Below are 23,143 nucleotides of genomic sequence, written 5' to 3'. Positions count from 1 at the left end.
ATTTTGAGTCAGGATCTTGCTAAGTTGCTGAATGAGTCTGGCCTCAAATGTGCCTCAGCCTCCAGAGTTGCTGGGATTATAGGGGAGTGTCACAGTGTCCCACTGTCAGCATTTTGTTGTTGGAACAAAAAAACACCTGACAAGACAACTAAAGAAGGAAAAGTTTATTTTGGCTCATGGAGTCAGAGGTTTTGTCCATGGAATGCCAACTCCACTGCTCTGTCCCCAAGATGAGGCAGAACATCATGGCAGAGGGGTGGTGGAGGAGCACTACAAGGTTTATGGTGGCCAAGAAGCAGAGAAGGGGAAAAGGGACACAAGGAAGAGACACTCTTCCAGGGCACAGCCCCAACAGCCACACCCCACCTACCTACCGTTTTTTTGCCTACTGTTACCACCCAGTTAGCCCATTCAAACTAGGATCAAGTGATAGGTTACAGCTCTCATAAAATAACCATTTCACCTCTTAAATATTCCTGCATTAACACAGGAGCTTTGGGGGACACTCACATCTAAATCCTAACAGTCATATATATATATACACACACACACTTTATTGCAAGATGTCAACAATTATTGAGCCAAGATGGTGGACATTTGGAAAAACACTTTTCTATCCTTTCAACATTTAATATACTTAATTTTTTCTTCAAAAAGTTTGGGAAAACAATATTGACATTATAGATTGAGCTTGTTTTCTAGTAATTTTTCAAACTGCTCCTCACCTCTAACCTTGTGACCCATGAAGCAATACAAGCTTGCCTGAGACATGCTTATGGCCTGAGACCCTGAGAGTTTCTCACTCTTGCCCTTCAAAACAAAATAAAAATTCTAAGAAGTAAGCCTCCATCTGCTCGGCACAGTGGCACACACCTGTAATGCCAGCCACTCAGGAGGCTAAGACAGGAGGATCCTATGTTCCAAGCTAGCCTGGGCACCTTCAGGAGACCCTCAACAACTTAGTGAGACCCCGACTCCAAAAAAAAAAAAAAAAAAAAAGTGTGGGCATACAGTGGTAAAGTGCCCTGGGTTCAATCCCCAGTACCATAAAAGAGAAGTGAGCCTCCATGAGTGTCTCCACTATGAAAGCACCATGCTTAACAGCTGCAGTGAGCACGGATGGGCCCAGCTCTCTGGAGTGCCAGTGATCAGACTGCACTCTCCCAGTCTGCAGGTCAATCATGGTATCAAGGAGAGCTTAGAGTCAACACTTCCAACCCTATCACTTCACTCCTGAGAACATACAGGAGGGACTCTACTGCCCATAGCAAATAGAAAGTTTTTCTCCTTCAAGGACAAAAGAAAACAAGTGATTTCTAACAAGAGGGGGAAAGGGGCCAACTTTCAAACAGAAGTTGAAAACAGTTTGAACCAAAAACTATTAAAGTAAAACGGAGAACTTTCTGCAGCACACCAATAAAAGATGAAAATGGAACAAGATGAAAGATGCTGCAGAGAAGTCTGCTTGAAACTTCAGGAATCAACAGTTAAGTATAAATGAAAATGGAGGAAGAAAAATTCCAATTTGAAGTTAACACCAATTAAATGTTTGTAGAGAGAGGGCCATTCTGACAGAATTGAGAATTTCACAAGAAAGCACACCTCTGGAAACCATTCATTCTACCCTCCTTGCCTGACTAAGAAGCTCGTTTCAGAGCTAGAGCAGATGCAAAGTCCACATACCTGTCTTCCTAACTCCCCAAGTCACAAAAGGCACTTGTCTCCAACAAGTGACAATTACAATCGCAGGAATCACTACGAGAGTAAGCTGAAGTGTCCTGGGGCTCATACTAATTTCACTCATCACTATTATGCTCACATCAAACACACCGACCTCCTCACTTCAGAAAATCAGAGTGAAGTACCTCTTGTCTGATGTTCAATTACTGTCACAAACAGGGAGAAAATTGAAAGAAAGGTAAGAAAATATACTGTTAATTTATAAAAAGTACAAACGAACCAGTGGGCATTACACTATTTTATAACTACAAAAAACTGGTAAGAAAGCTATGCAATTTCTCAAACCATGCTAAAAGACATTGATAAGTAGCAAATAACTACATTACCTGCTGAAAATTAATATTGTAAGTAAAAAAATTAATACACAGAAACTTTAGCTCAAAGATTTCCTCCTACATAGGCACATGGAATTTCTCAAAGGGAATTCAGGGATTGATAAATTTACTAACATACAGGTGTTGGAAAGGGGGAAGAAAGGATAATTGTTTTTTTTTTTAAGGCTGTGCAGTTCCTGAGACTGAGGAAACATGACATTGCTAACTGCTATTTCCTTCTTCAATAAAGGATGTAACTTATACTATTAAAGTAAAAGCAAAAGATAGAGTTGATTGTTAAAGATGCTGGAAATCAAATGAAACCTGTACCTTCAATGAGGCTAGCGGATGTTCTGGACCAAGTAAACTCCAATGAAAGGAAGCCAGATCTTCATCAGGTAGTATGTGATTTCCTGGAATGTAAACATGAATAGCATAAAATAGTAATAAATTACACGGAAATGTCTAAATCACTCACTGCATGTCTGCTTGTCAATATACCACCTGAAACTTCTAAAAAGAAAATGAGAATATTTCTTCACTTTTTAACACAAAGCAACATACAGCCAACTCAAGTACAATGTCAATTTCCAGTAGAGTTGCAACAACAGTCAAACTTAGGAATACAAAGAACTTTCCAGCATAGTGTTAAACAAATAACAATTTGCAAAAAGTCAGTCTGGTAACACCCTGATGCCAAATACCACCTAAATCCAAGTGTTCACCTTCTCATGAAACAGCTGTGGCTCAAAATTTTGTGAACTTAGGTACAACAGTCAAATGTGGAATCAGCACAATTCTAAAATCCTCCTCAGCAAGATTAAATGACAATGACTGCTGACCACCAGCCATGATTACATGTGAGAAAGCACACCCTACAATACTCCCATGTGCCAACTATCACTAGAGAGCTGTCAGTCACCAAATAAGAACAGCATTCAACTGAAAAACTGCATTTCTGAGGAAATACTCTTCTTTCATAGTCGTGCTTAAATGCCCAATACACTACCATCTGTAAGTATCTAAATGCAATTTAAAAACAGTAATTTCCTAAGCAACTTTGATTTTTCTAACATGACTTAATCACCTCCACATTAAGACAGCAGATTCATTAATTAGCTACTAACAGAAAGCAAAACAAGCTGAGATTATTTGCAACACTGCTGCACCATAATATTCCAAACACAATAACCACATAAAACAGGTAATGAACTAGCAGGATGTCCAGCTAAACTGTTCAGACTGACTGTGTCTTGTGTTGCTTCCTTCTGTTATTGGATTGCACAGAATTTTACTGTGAAATACAAAGTGTCAGACGTCTTTTGTGAGGATTCAAATTGAAAAAAAATATTAAGCCAGTTCTAACATCCACAGCAGGCTCTTTGAAAACTTGAGTTAAATACGTGAATAACTATTCCATACAACTCTCCTAAAACAAAAACATATATGGCTTATGCTTTCTATTACAGAAGGAAAAAAATGAGCTTTCTAAAATAGAAAAGCTCACTCAATTTAAATTTGCCTAAAACTTGCCTAAACTTTCTGAAGAGATTCCAAGACTTAAATTAATCTGATGAAATACTATTACTGTTTTTCATTTATTTCAAATTTCACAATATAATTAGCTAGAAAAGTATAAGCTGATATTATCTCCCAAAAAACATATTCAATATTTCTTAAATAAGATATTAAAAGTATCTTTCACATTTCAAATTAGTTCAGGCATCCATAGTCTAAGAACATGCAATTTTCATATCCTTTGAAAGACAATTAATGTACGGAAGTCATTCTGCATAACTTAATGTGCTACCCACATACTCACTTTTAACATCAAAGGAAGCATCCTTTCATATTTTAAGAATTGAAAATATACTCAGAAGTTTTAAACCTTCAAATCCCAAAAGTCACAAGTTCTCTAAAAAATTACATTTGAAATTAGATCCACATAAACAAACTTGTGAAATCAGAATTTTGTTGATTGGCTGTTACATAATAAAACTTAAAACTGCTTTGGAAATCTTTCTGACAACTTGGAATTTCTATAAATTCTGCAATGTAATTTCCCCCTCCAGTGGGCTGGGATTAGGCGGCTAACCTCTATAGAATACAAACTAAAAGACCATGCAATTTCCAAAAGGGTCTCCCCCATGTGCCCCCAAAAGCCCCAACTCCCATCAGAATTAGAAAGTCTAATCACAAGAGTGCCTCACTCCTAAACATACTTATATTTGGAAACAATTATTACACACTCAGCAAATCAGAGCTGGCTATTAAAGTAGCTTGAGATACGCACACAGGAAGCAAGAGAAAGTAGTTAACAAAAGAGAAAAGTAAGAAAATAACTACACAAAGCTGACACAAAGTCAAAGATAGAAATATTACCTCTTGGAAACTTATTAAGTAAAAGAAATTAATGTATTTCATACTTTATTAATTATAGCATAAAAAGTTTCCACAAAGAAATTTTATTTTAATTTATACGTTTACTTAATTTTTGTTTTTCCTTTTAGAGTAAATGTTTTTAAGTAGTGAGTATCCTAAAGATGATGGAGAAACATAACAGTGCTACCTCCATGGCATATTTTCTTCTGTTATTAACAATTTACGCTAAAGGCTTAAATGCCCTAACATTCATAGTAGGCATACATTAACACCTGTAATTAAGAAATGTTATTTTTCCAAAACTTTTGAGTTTATTCACAAAGGAAGTTTTCATCCTGGATACAACAGTATGTAAAGGAATTCTTAAGAACAAAAACAGCCCATTGTCAGTCGTGCCAAAAAATATGATGTAAAGAATGCTAAGGAAGAGCCTATTTATTGGAACTTTTAAGATATACAACCAAATCATTTCAGTACTGAAATAGTTCAAAAATCAGTATGCTCACAGTACATTTTTTCACAATGTTCCACCTACCTAACAGAGCAGCAAAAATAGGAAAACGATTTGGGTTCAGGTCCAGTTGCTTGGCAACTTCATGCATCAGATATTGGCTTGTTGTGAGACTCTTCCCATTGCGGCTCAGCTTCAGGGCATGGGCGCTGAAGTAGTAGGGGATGTTGCACAGTGCATAATCAGAGTCATACGCCACCAAGCCATGGAAACCGTTCTCTCGGCAGAAACCAATCACTTCTTGATGGTGATCCTCAATGCTCTGTGCAACCTGAGCAGAGGAGAAGAAAATTTCATCAGATGTATGGTAAAACTGTGGCAGCATGCTCAGGAGCAGACATGTTTGTACAAAAGCTGGAAAATTACAGACTGTCCAAAAAAGTCAAATAGTCAAAAAGTCCTTAATAACGTGGACAATATATAGTTCCGATAGAAAAATCTCAGTGGGAAATCAGATTCAAGTAACCTCCTTGTCAGTAACTTATGATCCCAATCTAGACTACAAATTAATTTTCCATTCTTGTGAAGTTCAAAGATCACCCTCCCTGAAGATATGCAAAGACCCATGATACTATTTTGAAGAAATTGAGAGGGAAACAGAATGAGGGAAGATAAAAAGGGAGGAAAATAGAGTAGAAGATGACAAAAAGCCATCTGCCTTCCATGCAAACAAAACAATTTCTTCAAAATAAATCAAATGTGTCAAATAGGGACAATAATCAGAAGGGTTTTTAAAAGAAACAAAGGCCAAGTATTATCCCTCACCTAGCTCTCAATCACTGTCATTTTAGTGATGAAAAATGCAAGCCAAATTGTCTTTATTTTCACTGAATTCTCACCATGAAGCATACATATGCCAGCTCAAATTTCTAGGACACCAAGGAGGAAAGATAGAAGCAATGCCTTGAAAAGCAGAAAGTGTTCTAGAATCTCCATAGTCCCAGAAATAAACCCCAAAACTCTGAAAAGAAATGTTCTCCTAAAATATTTCAAGTCCAAGGCCATTGATTTCCTTTCTGCTATTTCTTACACTCATTTTTCCAACTAAAATCCTGGAAGGTTTTTTTGTTTCTATAATAGATAAGATACTTTAAAGGACAAAATCTTACACTAAATCAGGTGATTCAGTTAACAATGGAAAATTAACTCTCTACAGAGCCTTAGTGGAGGAACACATGTGCCCTTAACCTAAAATGTCCAAAGCATGACTGTACTGAATAAAAAAATTAAACTCAAAACCAACTTACAGCATTTGACAGTGACACAACCAGTAGCTAACAGAGTAACTGGACATCATAGAACATTTCCATCGTCTCTGAAAATTCCATGGGACAGCACTCAGTCTCAGTTCTCAGTGACTTTCATAACAAAAGTAGTTACCAAATCTTGCTGAAATGTTGGCTGTAATGAAATCTCACTGAGAGGCAAAGAAAGCCTATTGGAAGATCCTTTTTAAAGAAAGAACAACCTCCTGAGTACTCTTCCTTGGAATAGGTGAATGCTGTTTTACCCCTAAATCTAAAATCATTGTACACCAGCTATGACAGAAAAGTATAGCTTTTGTTCTCTCACTTCCACAAATGGTAATCTCTGAGTCCAAGTTATTTACATCAATTAATTTTACTACACATATCTTTGTATTTAGAATGGTGTTTCAAAGTATTTTTAAATCACTAGAAATCACTATTTTCCAAATATCTTTAATAGTAAGTCTGTACACTCTATAAAGAGGCCCTAAAATGAGAGGAGACAGTGAGTCACCACTCCCACTTCTCCTCCCAGGAGTTCTAGAGAAGACAGATGACCACTTGTTCTCAGATCCACGCACCTTGCACCTTTCGTACAGAACGAAAACACAGGAGTAAGCATATTCCTTATTTATATCAATAAGGTGGTTTATTAGCACCCTTCCTCCAAGAAACTGAGTCTGAAAGCAGATCCACCTCCATGCTGAGGGAGTCCAGATGCCCATGGCTTATCTCCCCGTTGCTCACTCTCTGTAGTCTCGGGGCTTCATTGGATAGAGAATGTCCACAGGTGCTGTACCAGAATAAGATGAAGCCTTCTAACACAGAGTGGCTTTCCAACTAAGACCTGAAGAAAGAGGAAGCCCTGAGAGGGGTTTCAGGAGCACGTCCACACAGATCTGGGGCAAGTGCAATGACCCAGAAGTGGGTATGCACATTCCCAGCAGAGCCACACAATGAACTCCACTTGGGATCAAGAGTGAATGACAGAGATGAAATCTAAGAGTTGGCAGAGGTCAAGTCTAACCCATCACTTTCAAATAATGCTGTGAGCACTATGAAACGGTGGCAATATATCTCAAGCGCTATAAAACACTCATACTCTTTGACCCAGTAACCCCACTCCAGGAAATAGAGCCTAAAAAAACCAAACCGCCAAATAAAAACCTTAGAAGCATAAAAATGGTCACAGTAATTTCTATAGGAAAAAGGCAAATTAACATTATGGAGATAGGCACATACTGTGACTATAGTGCGTTATGGAATAACTTAGAGGAAATGTCACAATAAAATATTAAATCATTTCAGAATACAAAATGGTGACTGTACTGAATGAAAAATTAAACTCAAAATCAACTTCCAGCTATACCAAAATTGGATGATGTATGTACAACTATGTAAAACTGTATTTATGGCACCAGTCTATAAAGGGAAAAGCAAAATCAACGGAGTTGTATCAGGGTGACAGAATTATGCTTAAAAAGTTTCAGAAAAAAAAAAAAAAAAAAAAAAAAACTAATAAAAAGCTGATGAAGTCCTATTAGAAAGCACACTCACAGTCTACAGCACTCCAGGCAATCTCTTACAGACTGGGCTCTCCCGGGGAGACAAGGACCACAATGCATGCATCCTTATACCACCTGACACAGAGGAAAAACTGAAAGAAGTAAAAACTGTCACATTTTTGTGGGTCCCTGAAGATTTATTAAAGATTAATAAGATATACTCTTTTGGTAGAGACGAAAATCCAGTAGAACCTTATTAAAGGAAAATGGTACAGATCTCTTCAGAGTCACCTCCTTTCCCCACGGACAGAATGCCTTGTTCATTCAGAACATTCAATTTCAGATTGACATTCAAAAGCAAAGAGCACAAACCATTAAAAAGTCACTACAACTTTAATTTGCAAATGATTAACAACACCTTAATCCTTCCCAAAAGCACACACTGCATGAAATAAACAGCTGAATATGAGACCTAATGTTCTGGAACAAAAGATAAAGGAGCCACTCCCAAGAAGGCAGGCATCCAACCTACCTCAAAGGTGGGAGCCTGCCCACTCTGGCCTCCCCTCTTCTTTCTATCTCAATCTTGTGAGTCACAGCCACCAAGAAGCGTGGAAATGTCTGGGTTCCAGCTCAGACTCCATACCCAACCTCCAGATAACATGCCCAACCACTAACGTAAAGCCTCACAGCTCCTCAAGGCTCCTTCAACTTTCGAGGATTCATAAGTTCCCACCCCTGTTAGAACTCATTAGGCCTTCTCTGAGAAGATGCAATTCAAGGGGACATTAAAAACCACAGGGTAGGGCTGGGGTGTAGCTCAGCAGTAAAGCATATTTAGCATGTGCAAGGCCCTGGGTCCAATCAGCAGCACCAAAAACAAAGAAAACAAAAACCCCCACAAGGATAACAACAGGTTAACACACCTCCCCGCCCTCTTTTTTTTTTTTTCTTTTCTTTTTTTTTTTTTTTTCGGTGCTGGGGATTGATCCAAGGGCCTTGTGCTTGCAATGCAAGCACTCTACCAACTGAGCTATCTCCCCAGTCCAAGGTTAACCTTCTCAAAGGGTGAATAATGGAGTTTGCTTCAGCAGTTATTCAATTAAAGAGGGAAAAAGATCCATAAAAGAAAATCACAAAAAGCATGAAGAAAAAAGTTAAAAGTTGACAGCCCAAAGGTGTGGGGACAAGGTGGGGCCAAGATGACTCTCTGCATTTGTGAAAACTCAAACAACTGTTCATCACAAAGAATGAAACTTGTATGCAAATTTAAAAACAAACCAACCATGAAGTGGGGTTGCCAGGAGGGAACAGATTGACAAATATATCTAACTACATTATAAAGTCTATGAAAAAACGTCACTGAAAAAGGAGGAGGGAAGGGGAAGCCTGGGTGACTGGAAAGCCACGGGGGACTACAAGCCCTAGGGCTAGACAAACACCCCACTCTGCCTGGCAAGTGTCTCACGCCAGGACCTGGCAGAGGAAGGTACAGAGGGGCAGAGGCAGTGCTGGGACAGCATGGAGATGCTGGTGAGAACTGGCAGGCCAGCCGGGAGAGGCGGAAACAAGGGTGGAGCTGCTGTAGGCCCTGTGGACCTGCAGGCCACCCTGGGCCCAGCATTGTGCTGGAACCATGAGACCTGAGGCATCTTGTAGGGCCAGAGGTAAGAAGAGCCCCCACACCAAAGGACAGTGTGTGTCCCAGGGCCAACGTGACAGAGCTGCAAAGATCTTTAAGACGCAGGCGACAAGGTGGCAATGTAGACTGGATCACAGTCCCAGACAAACCAATTATGACCTACATGCTGATTAAATAAAGGAAGGGGGAAGAAGGGACAAATTTTCCCTATAGAAGAATTCAAATAATGCATAATCCCTTCCAGAACAGAAGCAGTTTAATCCTATCGCCCCCCCAACTGCCCCAGTCGAATGTGGGCCAGACTCTGCCTGCCTCCAAAGGAGGACACCACAAATAAGCAAGGGGATGCTCCCAAGGGCCAGGGAGAGCACCCTAACCAGCTGATCCTGCAGTGCCAAGAAGTGACCGCCCTCCTCCCCAGGCTATTCTACCCCCAAACTCCTCAAAGGGACATGACCACAAGAAGCTGAATTTTTTGAGACAGGATCTCACCAAGTTGCTGGGGTTGGCCTGGAATTTGTGAGCCTCCTGCCTTAGCCTTTCCCCCAGCCACTGGGATCACAGGGGTGTCACCAGGCCCAGCTAGTAAAACAGACTTGGACTGGCGCTGCCTCACTCGTGGAAAGCCCAGGCCAGTGAACACTGAGACCATCTGCCACATTATTAGTGGTGTAAGCTCAGGACTCCTGTCCACATCCAGAGGAGCATCCACTTCAGCTGGGGCGGAGTGAGGAGAAGCCAGGATCCCACACAAGGCTCCAGCTTGGGACGGCCCACAGCTTCTTCCTCCCACAATCCACTCCCCAAGAAAGGACAGGCATAATTAGTGCTAAAAAGTTTAAGCAGCAGCAGAATGTCCAATTTTTGGACCCCAAGAAATACTTTATATTTAGTTTAAGATAATAATTTTATGCTACTATAAATTACCACAGAATCCTGGGTGAACCTTTTTATCAAAAGTTTTAAATGTCATTATTTTAAAAAGACAGAAACATCAAAACTCCTATTTTACAAGGAATAATGGCTAAAAATTTCCCAACCTTACTTGACAAGTTCAATTATTTGTCAATTCTGAAAAGTGATAATGGGAACAACCCTGTCTAAGTAAAACAGCCCCGTCGCGACTCCTAATCCTCAGGGAAGACACTGCTACAATGAGGTTATGACTCTGGTACCAGGTGGGTGTCCACTGCCTACTTAATACTTTCCGTACTTCCACTTCTTCATCTGTAAAAGTAACAGTAGTCCTCTCCCTCACAGTGTAGCTACATAGTACATGCAAACAGCTCCCTCACTCTGAGTACCTCACACTTGATACATGTCAGTTACTATCTTTTAAGGAAGCTAGATGAAACAGGTTTCTTGATACTTTTCACCAGGGTTTGTCATAGATTTTCTGACACAAGGAACAACACCCATGTGGCTTTTCCTCTGAATAATTTCACACTAGCTCCAAAAACAAAATGACTTATCCTCCAGATAGCTGCCTAAGTTAGGGGACATAAATTAACCTGATCATAAGAGGATGTAAGTTGACCTCAGTTCTTTGGCTCACAAAACAAACAAACAAACAAACAAACAAAAAAAAAAAAACAGGCTTTGACCTTTATTCAACTGTGCTCTAATCAACAGGTATAGGTGGTAAAACTCAACTCTCAGGCTTCTGTTCTCTACTGCAGTCCAACTAGTGAATGAGAACAGAAAAGCCACTCCGTTGTGATGGGAGACGTTTGTGGCTGCTCACTTTAAAAGGGCAATCGAATGCTAGGGCACACATGACAGTGTCTCTAAAGAGAACCCTCTCCCCTTGAGAAACCTGAAGTCAGAGCTGAACAATCCTAACTCATAGACCTTGTTTGCTGCATAAGAGCTGAATGCACTGATCTTTAAAGCAAGGAAAAGCATTTCTCTTAAAATAAGGGCACAGCATGTGCAAAGACGCTCAACTTCACTAGTCATTAAGAAAAGGCAACCAAAACCCCAAGACACCACCTTGCACTCTTTAGGGTGGTTACTACCCCAAAACTTAATTTAAAAACAGGTAGTAAGAAGTGTTGGTAAGCATGTGGTGAAAATGGAACTCTTGGTCATTGAGGATGGGAAAGTAAAAGGCTATGGAACTACTGTGGCAAACGACATGGTAGTTCCCCACGAGGTAGACACTCACCCTAGGATCTAGCATTCCACTTCCGGGATGAAAGCATGGTCTCAAAAAGATGACTGCACACCCATGTGCACAGCAGCACTGATCAACAATCACAGAAAAGTGGAAGCGACCCAAGGATCCGTCTACACATGAATGGACAGGCAGACTGTGGCTATCCTTACCATGGAATATTACTCAGTCTTAAAAAACACGAAACTGCGACACATGCTACAACATGGAAAAAACCCTGAGGATGCTACAAAAGGAACATAAGCCAGTCACAAAAGGACAAAAGCTATGGGATCCCATTATACGAGGTCCTGGCAGAGTCAGAGGGGAGAGTGGTAGTTGCAGGGGCTGTTGCTTAATGGGGATGAAGTTTCAGTTCAGGAAGAAGGAAACGTTGTAGGGTGTTGGCAGTCTGGCTGGTGACGTGGTGGGGTCTGTACAACACCATGAATGTACCTGATCCCTCTGAAATGAATGCTTAAAAATGGCTAAGATGAGAAACTATATTATGCCTATTTTGCCACCATTTTAAAAAATAGGAAGGGTACTGTCTCCCACTCTTCTCAGAAAGCTTCTCTTCTCGGCTATAACCTGGCTCTAAGACATAACTTCCTACTTATCAAAACATACAAGTTTTATTTTCCCTTTGGATAATGACAATCAGCATGCATGTCTGGGATTGTGTGTCCCAGTCTGTATCTAAGGGTGAGGTGCTTTTCCTTTCCAATCTCTTCATCAGTTTGCTTGTGGTGTGACTGCAGTCTGGTTCAATGCTTATTCAATAATAAACCTACTGCCTTTCCCCTCTAAAAAAAATAGGGGAGCAGATGTCATAAAAGAAATACAAATTAAGCTTCATAAACTTTAAAAATTAAAAAAGATAAAAGAAGGAATTCTTATATTTGTAACCTATTTAAAATAGCTTGCTAATTTAATCTCCTAATGACTCAGCTAAATCATAGTGAGAATTATTTGTGTTAAGATTTCACTCCAGGCTGTGTGTGGCAGTGCAAGCTAGCAGTCCCAGCTCCTCAGAGAGGCTGAGGCAGGAGAGCTTGAGCCCAGGAGTCTGAGATTGGACTAGGCAACACAGTGAGACCCTGTCTCAAAAGACTAATAATAATATAAATGAAATTTAATACAAAATTCTAAATTCTAGTCTAAATTTAATTTCCAGAATTCAGAAACAGGAACATCAGACTGATTTAACGTATTGACGGAAAATGTCATACCCCGGTTCGGTGAGGCCACATGTCATGCTCTCAGCAAATATGCTCTGGTTCCAAAGACCATCCCACGTACTTCAGGCCTGTGAAGGGTCAACCCTCCAGTTACTGCCCCAACTTAACTGGTAAAATGCCAATAACGAGGTCAATCCCTTCTGCCTCCCAAAGCTGACTTATTCCTGAGACAACTGAGAAATGCCAAAGTGACTAGGGCACGAAAGTGCCACTTCTAAGCTGCCGATCCTTCAGTGCTGCACTGTAGAGGACCGTCACTTGCTGTGACAGCTCCACACTCAATCAGGATATCAGGAGATGGCAGGAGATGGCAGCAGCTGGCCTTCGCAGTCCTGCCTTTCCGCCTGCCATTTGCCCCCTAAGTTAAGAAGGATAAAAGGCTTATCAAAGACAAAACCTCTGCACCAGGTGGCCAAGCCCCACCTCTAAAGTCAGCCCGGACTCTGGACTTGAAATCCTCCACTTCCTGCCATCACACTGCCCTGTGTGAGGGGCTACAGTGACCGCAGGACACTCGTTCGACAAACACTGTTTGAACACCTGTTACACACCAGGTATTGTTCTAAGACTGGACAACAGGCAAGGTCTGCATGGGACTTACTTCCTCAGGTAAACATAAAAATAGGCAAAACTGAAATAAACGATGAGCTATAAAAGAAATTCAGAGAATTTAAGAATAGTTTTATCTGAACTCTGATTCACTTAATTCTATTTAAAAATTTTTGTCTATAAATCCATTAAACAGTCCAGTTGTTCAAATTCTAAAATATCTCTTCTTCACATTACATGGTATTTGACATGTACTCCTATGGTTGACAGCTTACTGAGGTTGGAATGTGTAGTATGTGTTAATTAGCTTCTTTCCAAAAACATAAATTTCAGAAAATTAAAATGAAGAGCAATGTGGGTCTAAAAATAGTTTAGGGATAAGGGCGCACAAATGTGTGTGTTTTAATTCAGAAAATTACAGTGCTTGCCTTGTAAGCACAGGCTCTGGGTTCAATTTCCAGCACCGCAAAAATAATAATAATAATAATAATAAGTTGGCCAGGCACAGTGGCACATGCCTATATTTCCAGAGGCTCTGGAGGCTGAGGCAGAAGGATCTCAAGTAAAGACAGCCTCAGCAACTTAGCAAGGCCCTAAGCAGAGAGATCCTGTCTCAAAATAAAAAATAAAAAGGGCTGGGGATGTGACTCAGTGGTTAAGCACCCTGGGTTCAATCCCAGGTATTTAAAAAAAAAAAAAAAAAAGTTGTACTTTTTGTTTTCCAGTGTAATTGGCTTTCTGAAGATTCCAGGTTTAGAATTCTTTGACCTGCCCACACCAGGATTTCCTTGTCTTGGCACTGCTGATATTTTGGACCAGATAATTTGGGGCTGGAGGGCTGTTCTAAGCATTGCAAAATGCTTAGCAGCACCCCTGGACTCTCCCCAATGCCTACAAGTTAACAGCCCTAACTCCCCAGCTATAATAAACAAAAATGCCACCAGACATTGCGAAATGTCTCATCTGTCAACCTCACTTGAGAACCACTAACAGACCTTCAGAGATATTGTTTTATGGCATCAAATAAAGTTCTAAACATTAACAAGACAAAAATGATTTAAATGCCACCCCCAACCCCACCACCAGACCTCTTCCTGAAGGTTTCCGTTCACCTCCCATACCTCAGCAGTGACAGGCACTCAAAGCATTTACCAAAAGGAGAATTAATCACCTGACAAACAAGCTAAAAAAAAAAAAAAAAAGAAAGACTATAAGAAATTTATGACAAGAAAATAAATCTTAAGTTTTGGTCATTGATCCAGATGTTGAAAGAAAATAACAAAAATGGTCTGGCTATATAGTGGATGACGCCTATACTAAACCCTCTGGGGACCCATGCGGGGTGAAACACGAACCCTTTCCTCAGGCAGCTTACAGTTTAGTGGGGGAGGAAAGCAAGCAGGTCACAGAAGACTGACACCCACTGCACACGGAAGGCTGCGAGCGATTCTGGCACACCCCGCCCCAATCCCGAGGGACTTCGAGGGGGAAGCTGACGTTTGAGATGGGCTTTAAAGTATGACTCAAGTTCTGACAAACCAAAGTCGAGCAGTAGTTAGAAACAAGGAGACCACATAAGCAGAGGCTGGAAGCATTTTAGAAGCAGGGAAATTATGAAACATGAGTCAGGGCGCGATGGGTTCCGTTACAGGTGTCCACAAGACTCGACAGGCGCTGGCCTCCCTGCAAACGCGGGGCCGGCTCTGCCAGGGTGCCCACAGGGCTGCCTGGAGTGGAGCTCCGCTGAGGTCGTGTGGGCATGTTGGAAATGAGGAAGACCACGGGGGAGGGAGACGGTGAGCGGAACTGGCAGGACACATCCCTACTGCGGGACCCACGGGGTGGGGGCTGAATTGGCAAGATGACTCTGGGTAGTGGGGAACTTACTCCAATATGAACGGCCATGAGGCTCAGACCAGTCAGGGCTGAAGGTAAAACCAGAGACTGGGGGAGGGAATAGTGACAGCAAGGGGAGACTGCGGGGAAGGCCAGCATAGGAACAAGAGGAGCCACACCTGTGCCATGGCACAAGGCAAGTACGATCTGTGAAACCAGGTGCTGGAGTCTCCGCGACAGTGAGTGGACCTGGGAGCCGGCGCGTACTGCACAGGCCGGTGGACAGTATCCACCCCGCGAAAAGGGAGGTTGGCGAATAAAAGAAGGAAGAGGGCATTACGGGAAGGGTGGGGGCTGCAGCATGCGAAGTCCTTTCAGTAACCCTAGGAAACAAAAAACACGAAAAGGGTTCAAGACGGCAGGAGAAGCAAACGGTGGGCTCTGAGGGCTAACTTTAAACTAAAAAAAAAAAGATTTAGACAAGGATGGTAATCAGTGTTCAAATAGTAAATAGGTGGTTCAATAACTGAATATAGCCTGGAGCCTTATTTTGCTTGGCTTGGTATTTTTCAAATAATCTCAAATAAAATCCAAATTTCTGACTATCTTAAAAAATCTGAGTATCTGAGAATGTTCACTCAATGTGAAAGTTTTGCATGGCTTTCAAAAAATGTGTACCACCTGTGTGGGCTGAACAAATTATGGAACACTACACAGGCATTAAAAAGAATGAAAATTCTAAGTATAAAAATGGAAACATTTCTTAAAAAAGGCAAACTGCTGAATAGTGAACACTGTGATTACATTAATGTTAAAAGTTAGAACCATATTGTAATAACAGATAACACAGTGTATCCCACAGCACCCATGGCTTATGCAGCCCCTCTTAAAACCATGTAGTGATTCTTTCAAAAAGTTAAAACCCAGGACCGTGCACATATCCCAGTTAGGTAAAGAAGTGAGGCTCTCAGTTAAATCCCCAGTATGGGGGGGTGGGGGGCAGGGGATAAACACAGAATTACCATACAACCTAGCAATTCCATTTGAGTATATACCCGAAAGAATTAAAAGCAGGGACACTCAAATAGATTTTTTTATACCTTGTTCTTAGAAGCATTATTCATTATTCACAAGTCAAAAAGAGGAAGCAATTCAAATATCCATCAATGGACAAATGAATAAATAAAATGTGAAATATATGCACAATAGATTATTATGTAGCATAAAAAAAAGGGCGGAATTTCAACACATGCTACAACATGACTGAACCCTTAAGACATTTACCTAAGCAGATTCAACTACAGCCATGTGCCAAATAACATTTCAATGTCGAACTGCATAAATAACAGTGGTCCTGCGATCATCACAGGGGTGAAAATTTCCTGTCATCTAGCAGTTTTACTGTACCTTCTCTATGTTTAGGTACACAAACACGACTGCGTTACAACTGCCTACAGTACTCTCTACAGGTTTGTAGCCTAGAAGCAACAGGCTTACCATACTGCCTTCAGGCTGTATCCTTTAAGTAGGCCAGGAAATCACCTAAAAACGCATTAGTCAGAATGTTTCCCTGTCATTAAGCTACACATGTACAGCTGCAAAACTGGTACACTGGAGAAAAATACCCATTTTAAGAGATGACTGATTTGAGTTATAACATGCTCAATTTTGAACGCTAAGTATTTCCTGGTCAACCAAAGAGACCTAAGAATAAAAAATATAGTCAGTTCTCAGGGTCTACTAATGGGTGCTTTTCTTCTGCACAGAAACCTTGCTGTTCCCAATAACCGGAAGAAGAACAGGGCAGTCTGCTATCAGGACGAACCCAGGGGAACTGCAGCACAGGTGGGCACACCCCAAGCACTCACACAATGCAAATGAACTCTGACTTCAGCACTGCACTTCCTCTTGAAGGGATGATGAATGGCTTGTCCCCAGATGTCACTGAATCAGCAGATCCCGTTTCTCCACATGTAAAATGGGGTAGGGAGGCCCTGAGGCCTAAATGACATAGCAAATGTGTGGAAGGTCCTAGCAAGCACCTGGTCACCCTACCCCCAACAAGGACAGGAGAGGTCATCATCTCTAAAAACAAACATGTTATTATGCTAACCATAAAAAATCTGAAACCATGGTCTAATCTCACATTCTTCCACTGATTTAGAACATGGGCACCATTTTACATAAGATCTAAGCAACACACCAAAGAACTGATTTAACAAAATTCCAATGGAAGCAAATTCAAGGTACAATCTGAAGGACTTCATGATGTACTCTCACATCTACACCACCAGTCTTGTAGAAGAAACATAAAAATTTTGGTGATTTAATGCCATCAAGATTTAAAAATAAACATCAGTCATTCACTGAAGTTTCAAAGGTTATGATGACTCAAGGCACACAAGAGGAAACTCTCTCAGTTATTAGCTAAAGCCAAGTTCAAATTAGGCTGTTCAATGTTCTAAACAAAACTAGTTCAGGTATAGGTGAACGTGTAATGGTCAAAAAAACACCATTATAACTATTAAAAAAGTAGTTATTACTCCATCAAAGAAACACTCTCGGTCCCTGCATAGTGTGCATGCCTATAAGCCTAGCAACTCAGGAGGCTGAGGTAGGAAGACCACAAGTTTGAGGTCAGCCTGGGCAACTTAGCAAGACCTTGTCTCAAAATATGAAAAGGCCAAGGATGTAACTCAGTGGCAGAGCACCACTGGGTCCCTTCCCCATAAGGAAAACAAACAAGAACACCACTCTAGAAAAAAAAGATTTCTCTAAGCAAGGGCAACAGCAATTTAGACCTTTCTGTCAATTTATAAAACACCAGAAGACCAATAAGATGGTAAATTTTTATAAGAGAAATATCTTTTACCCAACAATTAAGTGTTCATATCAATTCCTTTGCCAATGTTTAACCTTCTTCTTCTTTTTTTTTTTTTGCGGTGCTGGGGATTGAACCCAGGGCCTTGTGCTTATGAGGCAGGCACTCTACCAACTGAGCTATATCCCCAGCCCTTTAACCTTCTTTTAAAAAAAAAAAAAAAGTTATTAACATACACCAAAATGTTTATCTTTGATATATATTTCTTATGTTAAAACACATTACCACCACCACCTCCAAGATACAGAAGAGTTCCACTACCTCAAGAAGCTCACTTCTGCTGTTCACGCATCCACACCTCCTCTTCTCTACTCCTGATGCAACTGACTGGCCCCCACTGTTATGGTTTATCTTCACGAGAATGTCCAGTAAAGAGAACCACACATATGAAGCTGGCTTCTTATCCTCAGTCTAAAACCTTTGTAAAAGATTTGTGTTTAAGTTGACACATATCAATAGTGCCTTCCCTCTTAATTATGAAGTAGTACCCAAGAGAATGGATCTACAGTTTGCTTAATTGCTCACTTACTAAAGGATATGATTGTTCCAGTTTGGGAGTGGGATTGCTGGACAACATAATGAATTCTTAATTTTATATGAAACCACCAATCTATTTTCTAGAGAAATAGCATCATTTTGCAATACCACCAGCAAGTGTGACAGATTCCATATGCTCAGCATTCTTGCTAGCACTTGGTTTTGTCAGTCTTTTATTTTCCCCTTTCTAATAAGCATATAGGGGTATCTCATTATGGTTTAAAATTTCTAACCATTTTAATGGTATCTTAAAAATAATAGTATACACTGCCTCACTCACTTCAACAGACAACACTGAAAATAAAATTTTTCTAACTCACTCAAAATCATCATTACAAACACTGAACTACCCTCAGGGCCTACTGAAGTACATAGGGCTGTTTTTCTTTTTCTAAAATAGCCCCAGAATTATGTCTGCTTTTTATAGCTTTTTAAATCTTCTCCCTTGTCACTGCTTGCTATTAATGGTGATCCTGCCTCTGGCAGACTTTCCTCTTCACCCTCTTCTCAAGCTGAGTCGAGAAAATAGATAACCAAGGTTGTTAAATTACATCTAAAAAGGAGAGGGCAGACTGGGAGTGGGAGCTGAAAGGGTTCTTCAGTGAAGAAAGAGAAAGCTACTTTTTCCTGTCATTGTACCTAAACTTCCTGACAACTCGCTTGCTGAGACATTTCTAGGAGCCAAATTTATCAGGCATTTTTTTAAAAGGTAAGGTTGCAAAGGAAGGGGCCACCAGGTGGTGGAGTCATTACAATATTAATCTGTGCAAATACTGTGAATCAAAAGCTCATCTAAAGCAAAACCTAGACAAAATTATTCTGCATCCAGAAATCTAAGTGGAAAGATCATCTTAAATGCAGTTTAAATCCAGTTTCCAAACACATCAAAATTCTGATCACGTCCGAGGTGTATGAGGCCTTCCAAGGGGCACAAAGATAAAGAGAAGTTACAGTTAAAAAGAAATGTGATAATTCTTTCAAAAGATACAGCAACCACATATACATAGACTGATTCTAAGCCCAAGTAATATTTTTAGTGTTCCCTTGAAAGTCACTGATTAAAGCCACGGCCAGTACTCTCACCAAAAGCAAGTAAGTAAAGCTCACACTGCCTCTTAAGTGGTATTTCCCAACTCTGAAGCCAAAACTATGAACGCTTAGGATCTCTCTCTGCCACAGTGGATCACAGAAGAGAAATGGCACCACCTTCCCTCTTGAGAGCCCAGGCTGCCACTGAGAAAATGTGAGCAGCACACACGGCCTCTCACCCGAACTTCCTGAGGAATGGCACATGGAGTATCTGCCAGGCTCATGGGCCAATCACCACTCCTCAGCCGCCTCTACCCAGGCCTCAAAATCCATTTCGCCAATTGCAACAGGATCCTGGGTGGGACTTCCGCTATCATTTTAGGCTTAACTACCACCATCTCATCACAGGCAGTGGGGGCAATCAGGAAGAGGGAGAATTTCACAAACTTTGAACTAAGGCACAGTTTCAAGAGAAATAAAAAAGACAAGCTGGAAGACAAAGTGGCAAGTGCTAAAAAAAATAGAGCCCCCCTCCCCACACACACACACACACAAACCTGTTTTAAAGAAAAAGCAACTAATCAAAACTTGAAGTTCAGTATCATTTATGTGATTATTTTTCTAGTTAACCGTGGGTCCTCAGGTTCCTCTGGCCCAGTTTTGGCCACACAACCCTGTGCCACAGGAACAGCAGAAAGCTGACAATGTGGAGCTCTGATTACCCACCAGTCAGGGCGCTGCTGAAGGTCACTGAACATTTAGCTATGCACCAGAAAAATAAATCCTGCAAGTTCAGGCCTGTAATGGCATGATCCCCAAACTCTTACCTCTAATTCTAAACTCCTTCCGCATCAGATACACAAAATGGAACTAGCTTAAAAACAGTCTGTCACGGAACTGAGAAAAATCTTATCCTGTCAAGTTTTACAATTCTTTGAAATCACACACACACACATTCCCAACATCTCATTTTCAAAGGCACAGGGCAGGGTTCTGCGTTCTGAATTAGAGGCGGAGGCATTGGCCTTACACAAGTTTCACCTCCCACAGCTATGGAGGCAGCACTGCCCATTTCCAGCTGCTTCTCCCCACGGCCCCGGCGAAGCCCCCACTATTACTACTTATCCTTTAGACTTCCAACATAAACCTGTTGCTAGGAAAGAAAGGACTAAATTCGAAAGATGCATATGCTCATATACTGTTCAAATCGAAGGCGAGTGGGTAGCCTGCCCACCTCCAAAAGAGGAGGAAATACTAAGGTATTAGCGATGATGACACCACCAATCCCAGCTCTGCTGCAGGGCTCTCACCGACGCTCGGTATCCTCACATGTCCGTGCGGCCCGAGCAGGCCAGCGAAGAGGGACGACGGGGGGCGGACTTGAACAGTGCGCTGCCCGAACCGCCGGACATCCATCTTGCGCCCGCTGGGCCGGCTCCAGGCACGCTCTCCCAGGTCCCCCGCGCGCCAGTCTGGCGACACGCTGCGCCCCGGGAGAGGCCTGGGATCTGGAGGGAAGGCGGTGCGGCCTACTACCCAGTCCTTGCGGAGGGAGGACCACCGCGGGCCCAGGCCCGGCTTCCCCTGGACTCCGGCCCTGACCCCGGGCGCCCAGGACCCGGGGCCCATCAACCTGAGCACCGAGGACCTCCCCAGACCCCCAGCCCCGAGGGCCCCCGGCCTCGCGGCCCGGCCGCACCTTGACGTGGAAGCGGATGAGCGCCAGGCGGATGCAGTGGGCCATGCAGACGGGCGGCAGGAACCAGACCTTGGGCGGCGGCGTGCCCTTGTTCTGGACATGGCTGACGATCTGCTGCGCCGTCTGGCGCTCGTTGCCCTGCCGCTTGACCCACTCGTGCAGCCGGGCCTTCTCGAGCGCGCCGTTGAAGAAGACGAAGAGCTCGATGTTGCCGCCGAAGCAGGCCTTGGCCAGCGCCGCCAGGTAGCCGAGCATGTGGTTCCACTGGCCGCCGCTGACCCAGTCGGTGTAGAAGCCGCCGTACAGGCGGTGCAGGCAGTTGTCGGCGTCCACCAGCAGGCGCAGCGGGGTCTGCGGGGGCCGCTGCCGCCCGCCGCCCACCAGGCTGCCCCGGGCCAGCTTCTGCAGCTCCACCGGCACCACGGCGCTCGGGCAGTGCTTCTCGATGTAGTCCTGGAAGCCCTGCACGCCCATGGCGGCGGCGGGGCGGGCGCGCGCGGGCGGCGGGGCCGGCGGCGGCGGGGCGGGGGGCGGCGGGGCCGTGGCGGGCCGGCGCGGGCGGCCTCTAGGGCGGGCTGGGGCGGGCCGGGGGCGCGCTCACGGCCGCCGCGGCCGCCATGTGCTGCCGCCTCCCAGGGCCATGTCTGGGGAGGGACCTGCCGCCGCCGCGCTGCGAGGCCGAGGCGAGGCTGGGCCGGGCGGGGCGGCGCTGACGTCGGGCCCGCCCGCGCGGACGCCGGCGGGGCGGAAGAGGCGGCGCCGGACGCGGTCGGCTCCCGGGGCGGCGGCGGCCGAGGAGGAGGAGCGGGAGGCGCGGCCTCGCTTCCCGGGGCTCGGGGCCGCGGCCGGGCGGGCTGAAGGGGCGCCCGGGCCGAGCAGGCCGCGCCCCGGGGCCGCGGGCCGCCCCGCCCCGCCCGCGCCGGCCCTGAGGGCCCGAGAGGCGAGGCCGCGCCTCCCGCTCCTCCTCCTCGGCCGCCGCCGGCGCCGCCCGCGGGGCTCGGGCGCTGAGAGAGGCCGGGGGGCGCTGCGGAGGGCGGCGGCGGCAAGATGGCGGCGGCGCGGCGCGGCCGGCCCGGCCGGGAAGCAGGTGTGCGGGACTGCGGGGCGCGCCGCGCTCGGCACAGGCGCACGGCGGGGGCACCGCGGAGGGCCTCGCCGAGAGCGCAGGCCCGCTCCCGCCGTGCGCGGCCGCAGTCACCGCGCTCCCAGAGGGGGCGCCGCGCGCCGCGCAGGCACTGCACCTGCGCTGCCGAGGGGACGTCGGCTGCGGGGCCTGGGTGCGCGCGGGCTGCTCGGAGGAGGCCGACGCGCGTGCACCCGGGGCCGCGCAGAACGTCTGAGAGGAACGAAAGCCTGAGAAGGTTCGTAGAGCCCCAAAGCGGCGTTTTGCCTGCCCTTCGGCTCTGCGTCTGTTTTTCCTGGAGAAACCCGGGGAGATGCAGGATGCACCTGACGCCCAGGTGACCGGGCGCGCAGAGCCGGCTCCACCCCGCGGGTCCGTCCGCCAGGTCTGCGGCCGCCGCCGTCATTTCCAGGAAAAGGCAAGCCGCGTCCTTTAGTTTCCTACGCCAAATTCGCGCGGGCTAGTGGATATGTACGTACGTAAAATCCTTTTGGTTTCTGACAAGCTGTCTTTAACCTCACTTGCCACTCATGCATAAAATTGGTGATGAATTATGTAGTTTTTTTTTTTTTTTAATCTGTTTAAAGCCACGTTAAATAGGGCTGGGGAGATAGCTCAGCTGGTAGAGTGCTAGCCTTGCAAGCACAAGGCCCTGAGTTCGATCCCCAGTGCCGGAAAAAAAAAAAAAAAAAAAAAAGCCACGTTAAATAAAAACGCCCCCAGAGCAGTTGGACAAGATTGCCCAGCGGTTT

At 44.0% G+C, this 23,143-nt stretch overlaps 1 protein-coding gene across 1 annotated transcript in view; it reads right to left on the bottom strand.

Moving 5' to 3' along the window:
* The window catches only part of FAM120A (family with sequence similarity 120 member A), a 100,595-nt gene extending 78,752 nt beyond the window's left edge, over positions 1-21,843 (bottom strand). Inside the window, exons 1-3 of the mRNA XM_079109218.1 lie at positions 21,269-21,843; positions 4,972-5,218; positions 2,385-2,467 (exon numbers count right to left, since the gene is read on the bottom strand). Of these exons, the coding sequence (XP_078965344.1) occupies positions 2,385-2,467; positions 4,972-5,218; positions 21,269-21,742 (804 nt within the window). The 5' untranslated portion in view covers positions 21,743-21,843. The remainder of the gene's footprint in view (positions 1-2,384; positions 2,468-4,971; positions 5,219-21,268) is intronic.
* Between the last annotated feature and the right edge of the window lie 1,300 nt (positions 21,844-23,143).

This window comes from Sciurus vulgaris, assembly GCF_902686455.1.
Source record: "Sciurus vulgaris genome assembly, chromosome: 13".
NCBI lineage: Eukaryota > Metazoa > Chordata > Mammalia > Rodentia > Sciuridae > Sciurus > Sciurus vulgaris.
The sequence above is the reverse complement of the archived record's forward strand: the minus strand, read 5'-3'. Positions and strand labels throughout refer to the sequence as shown.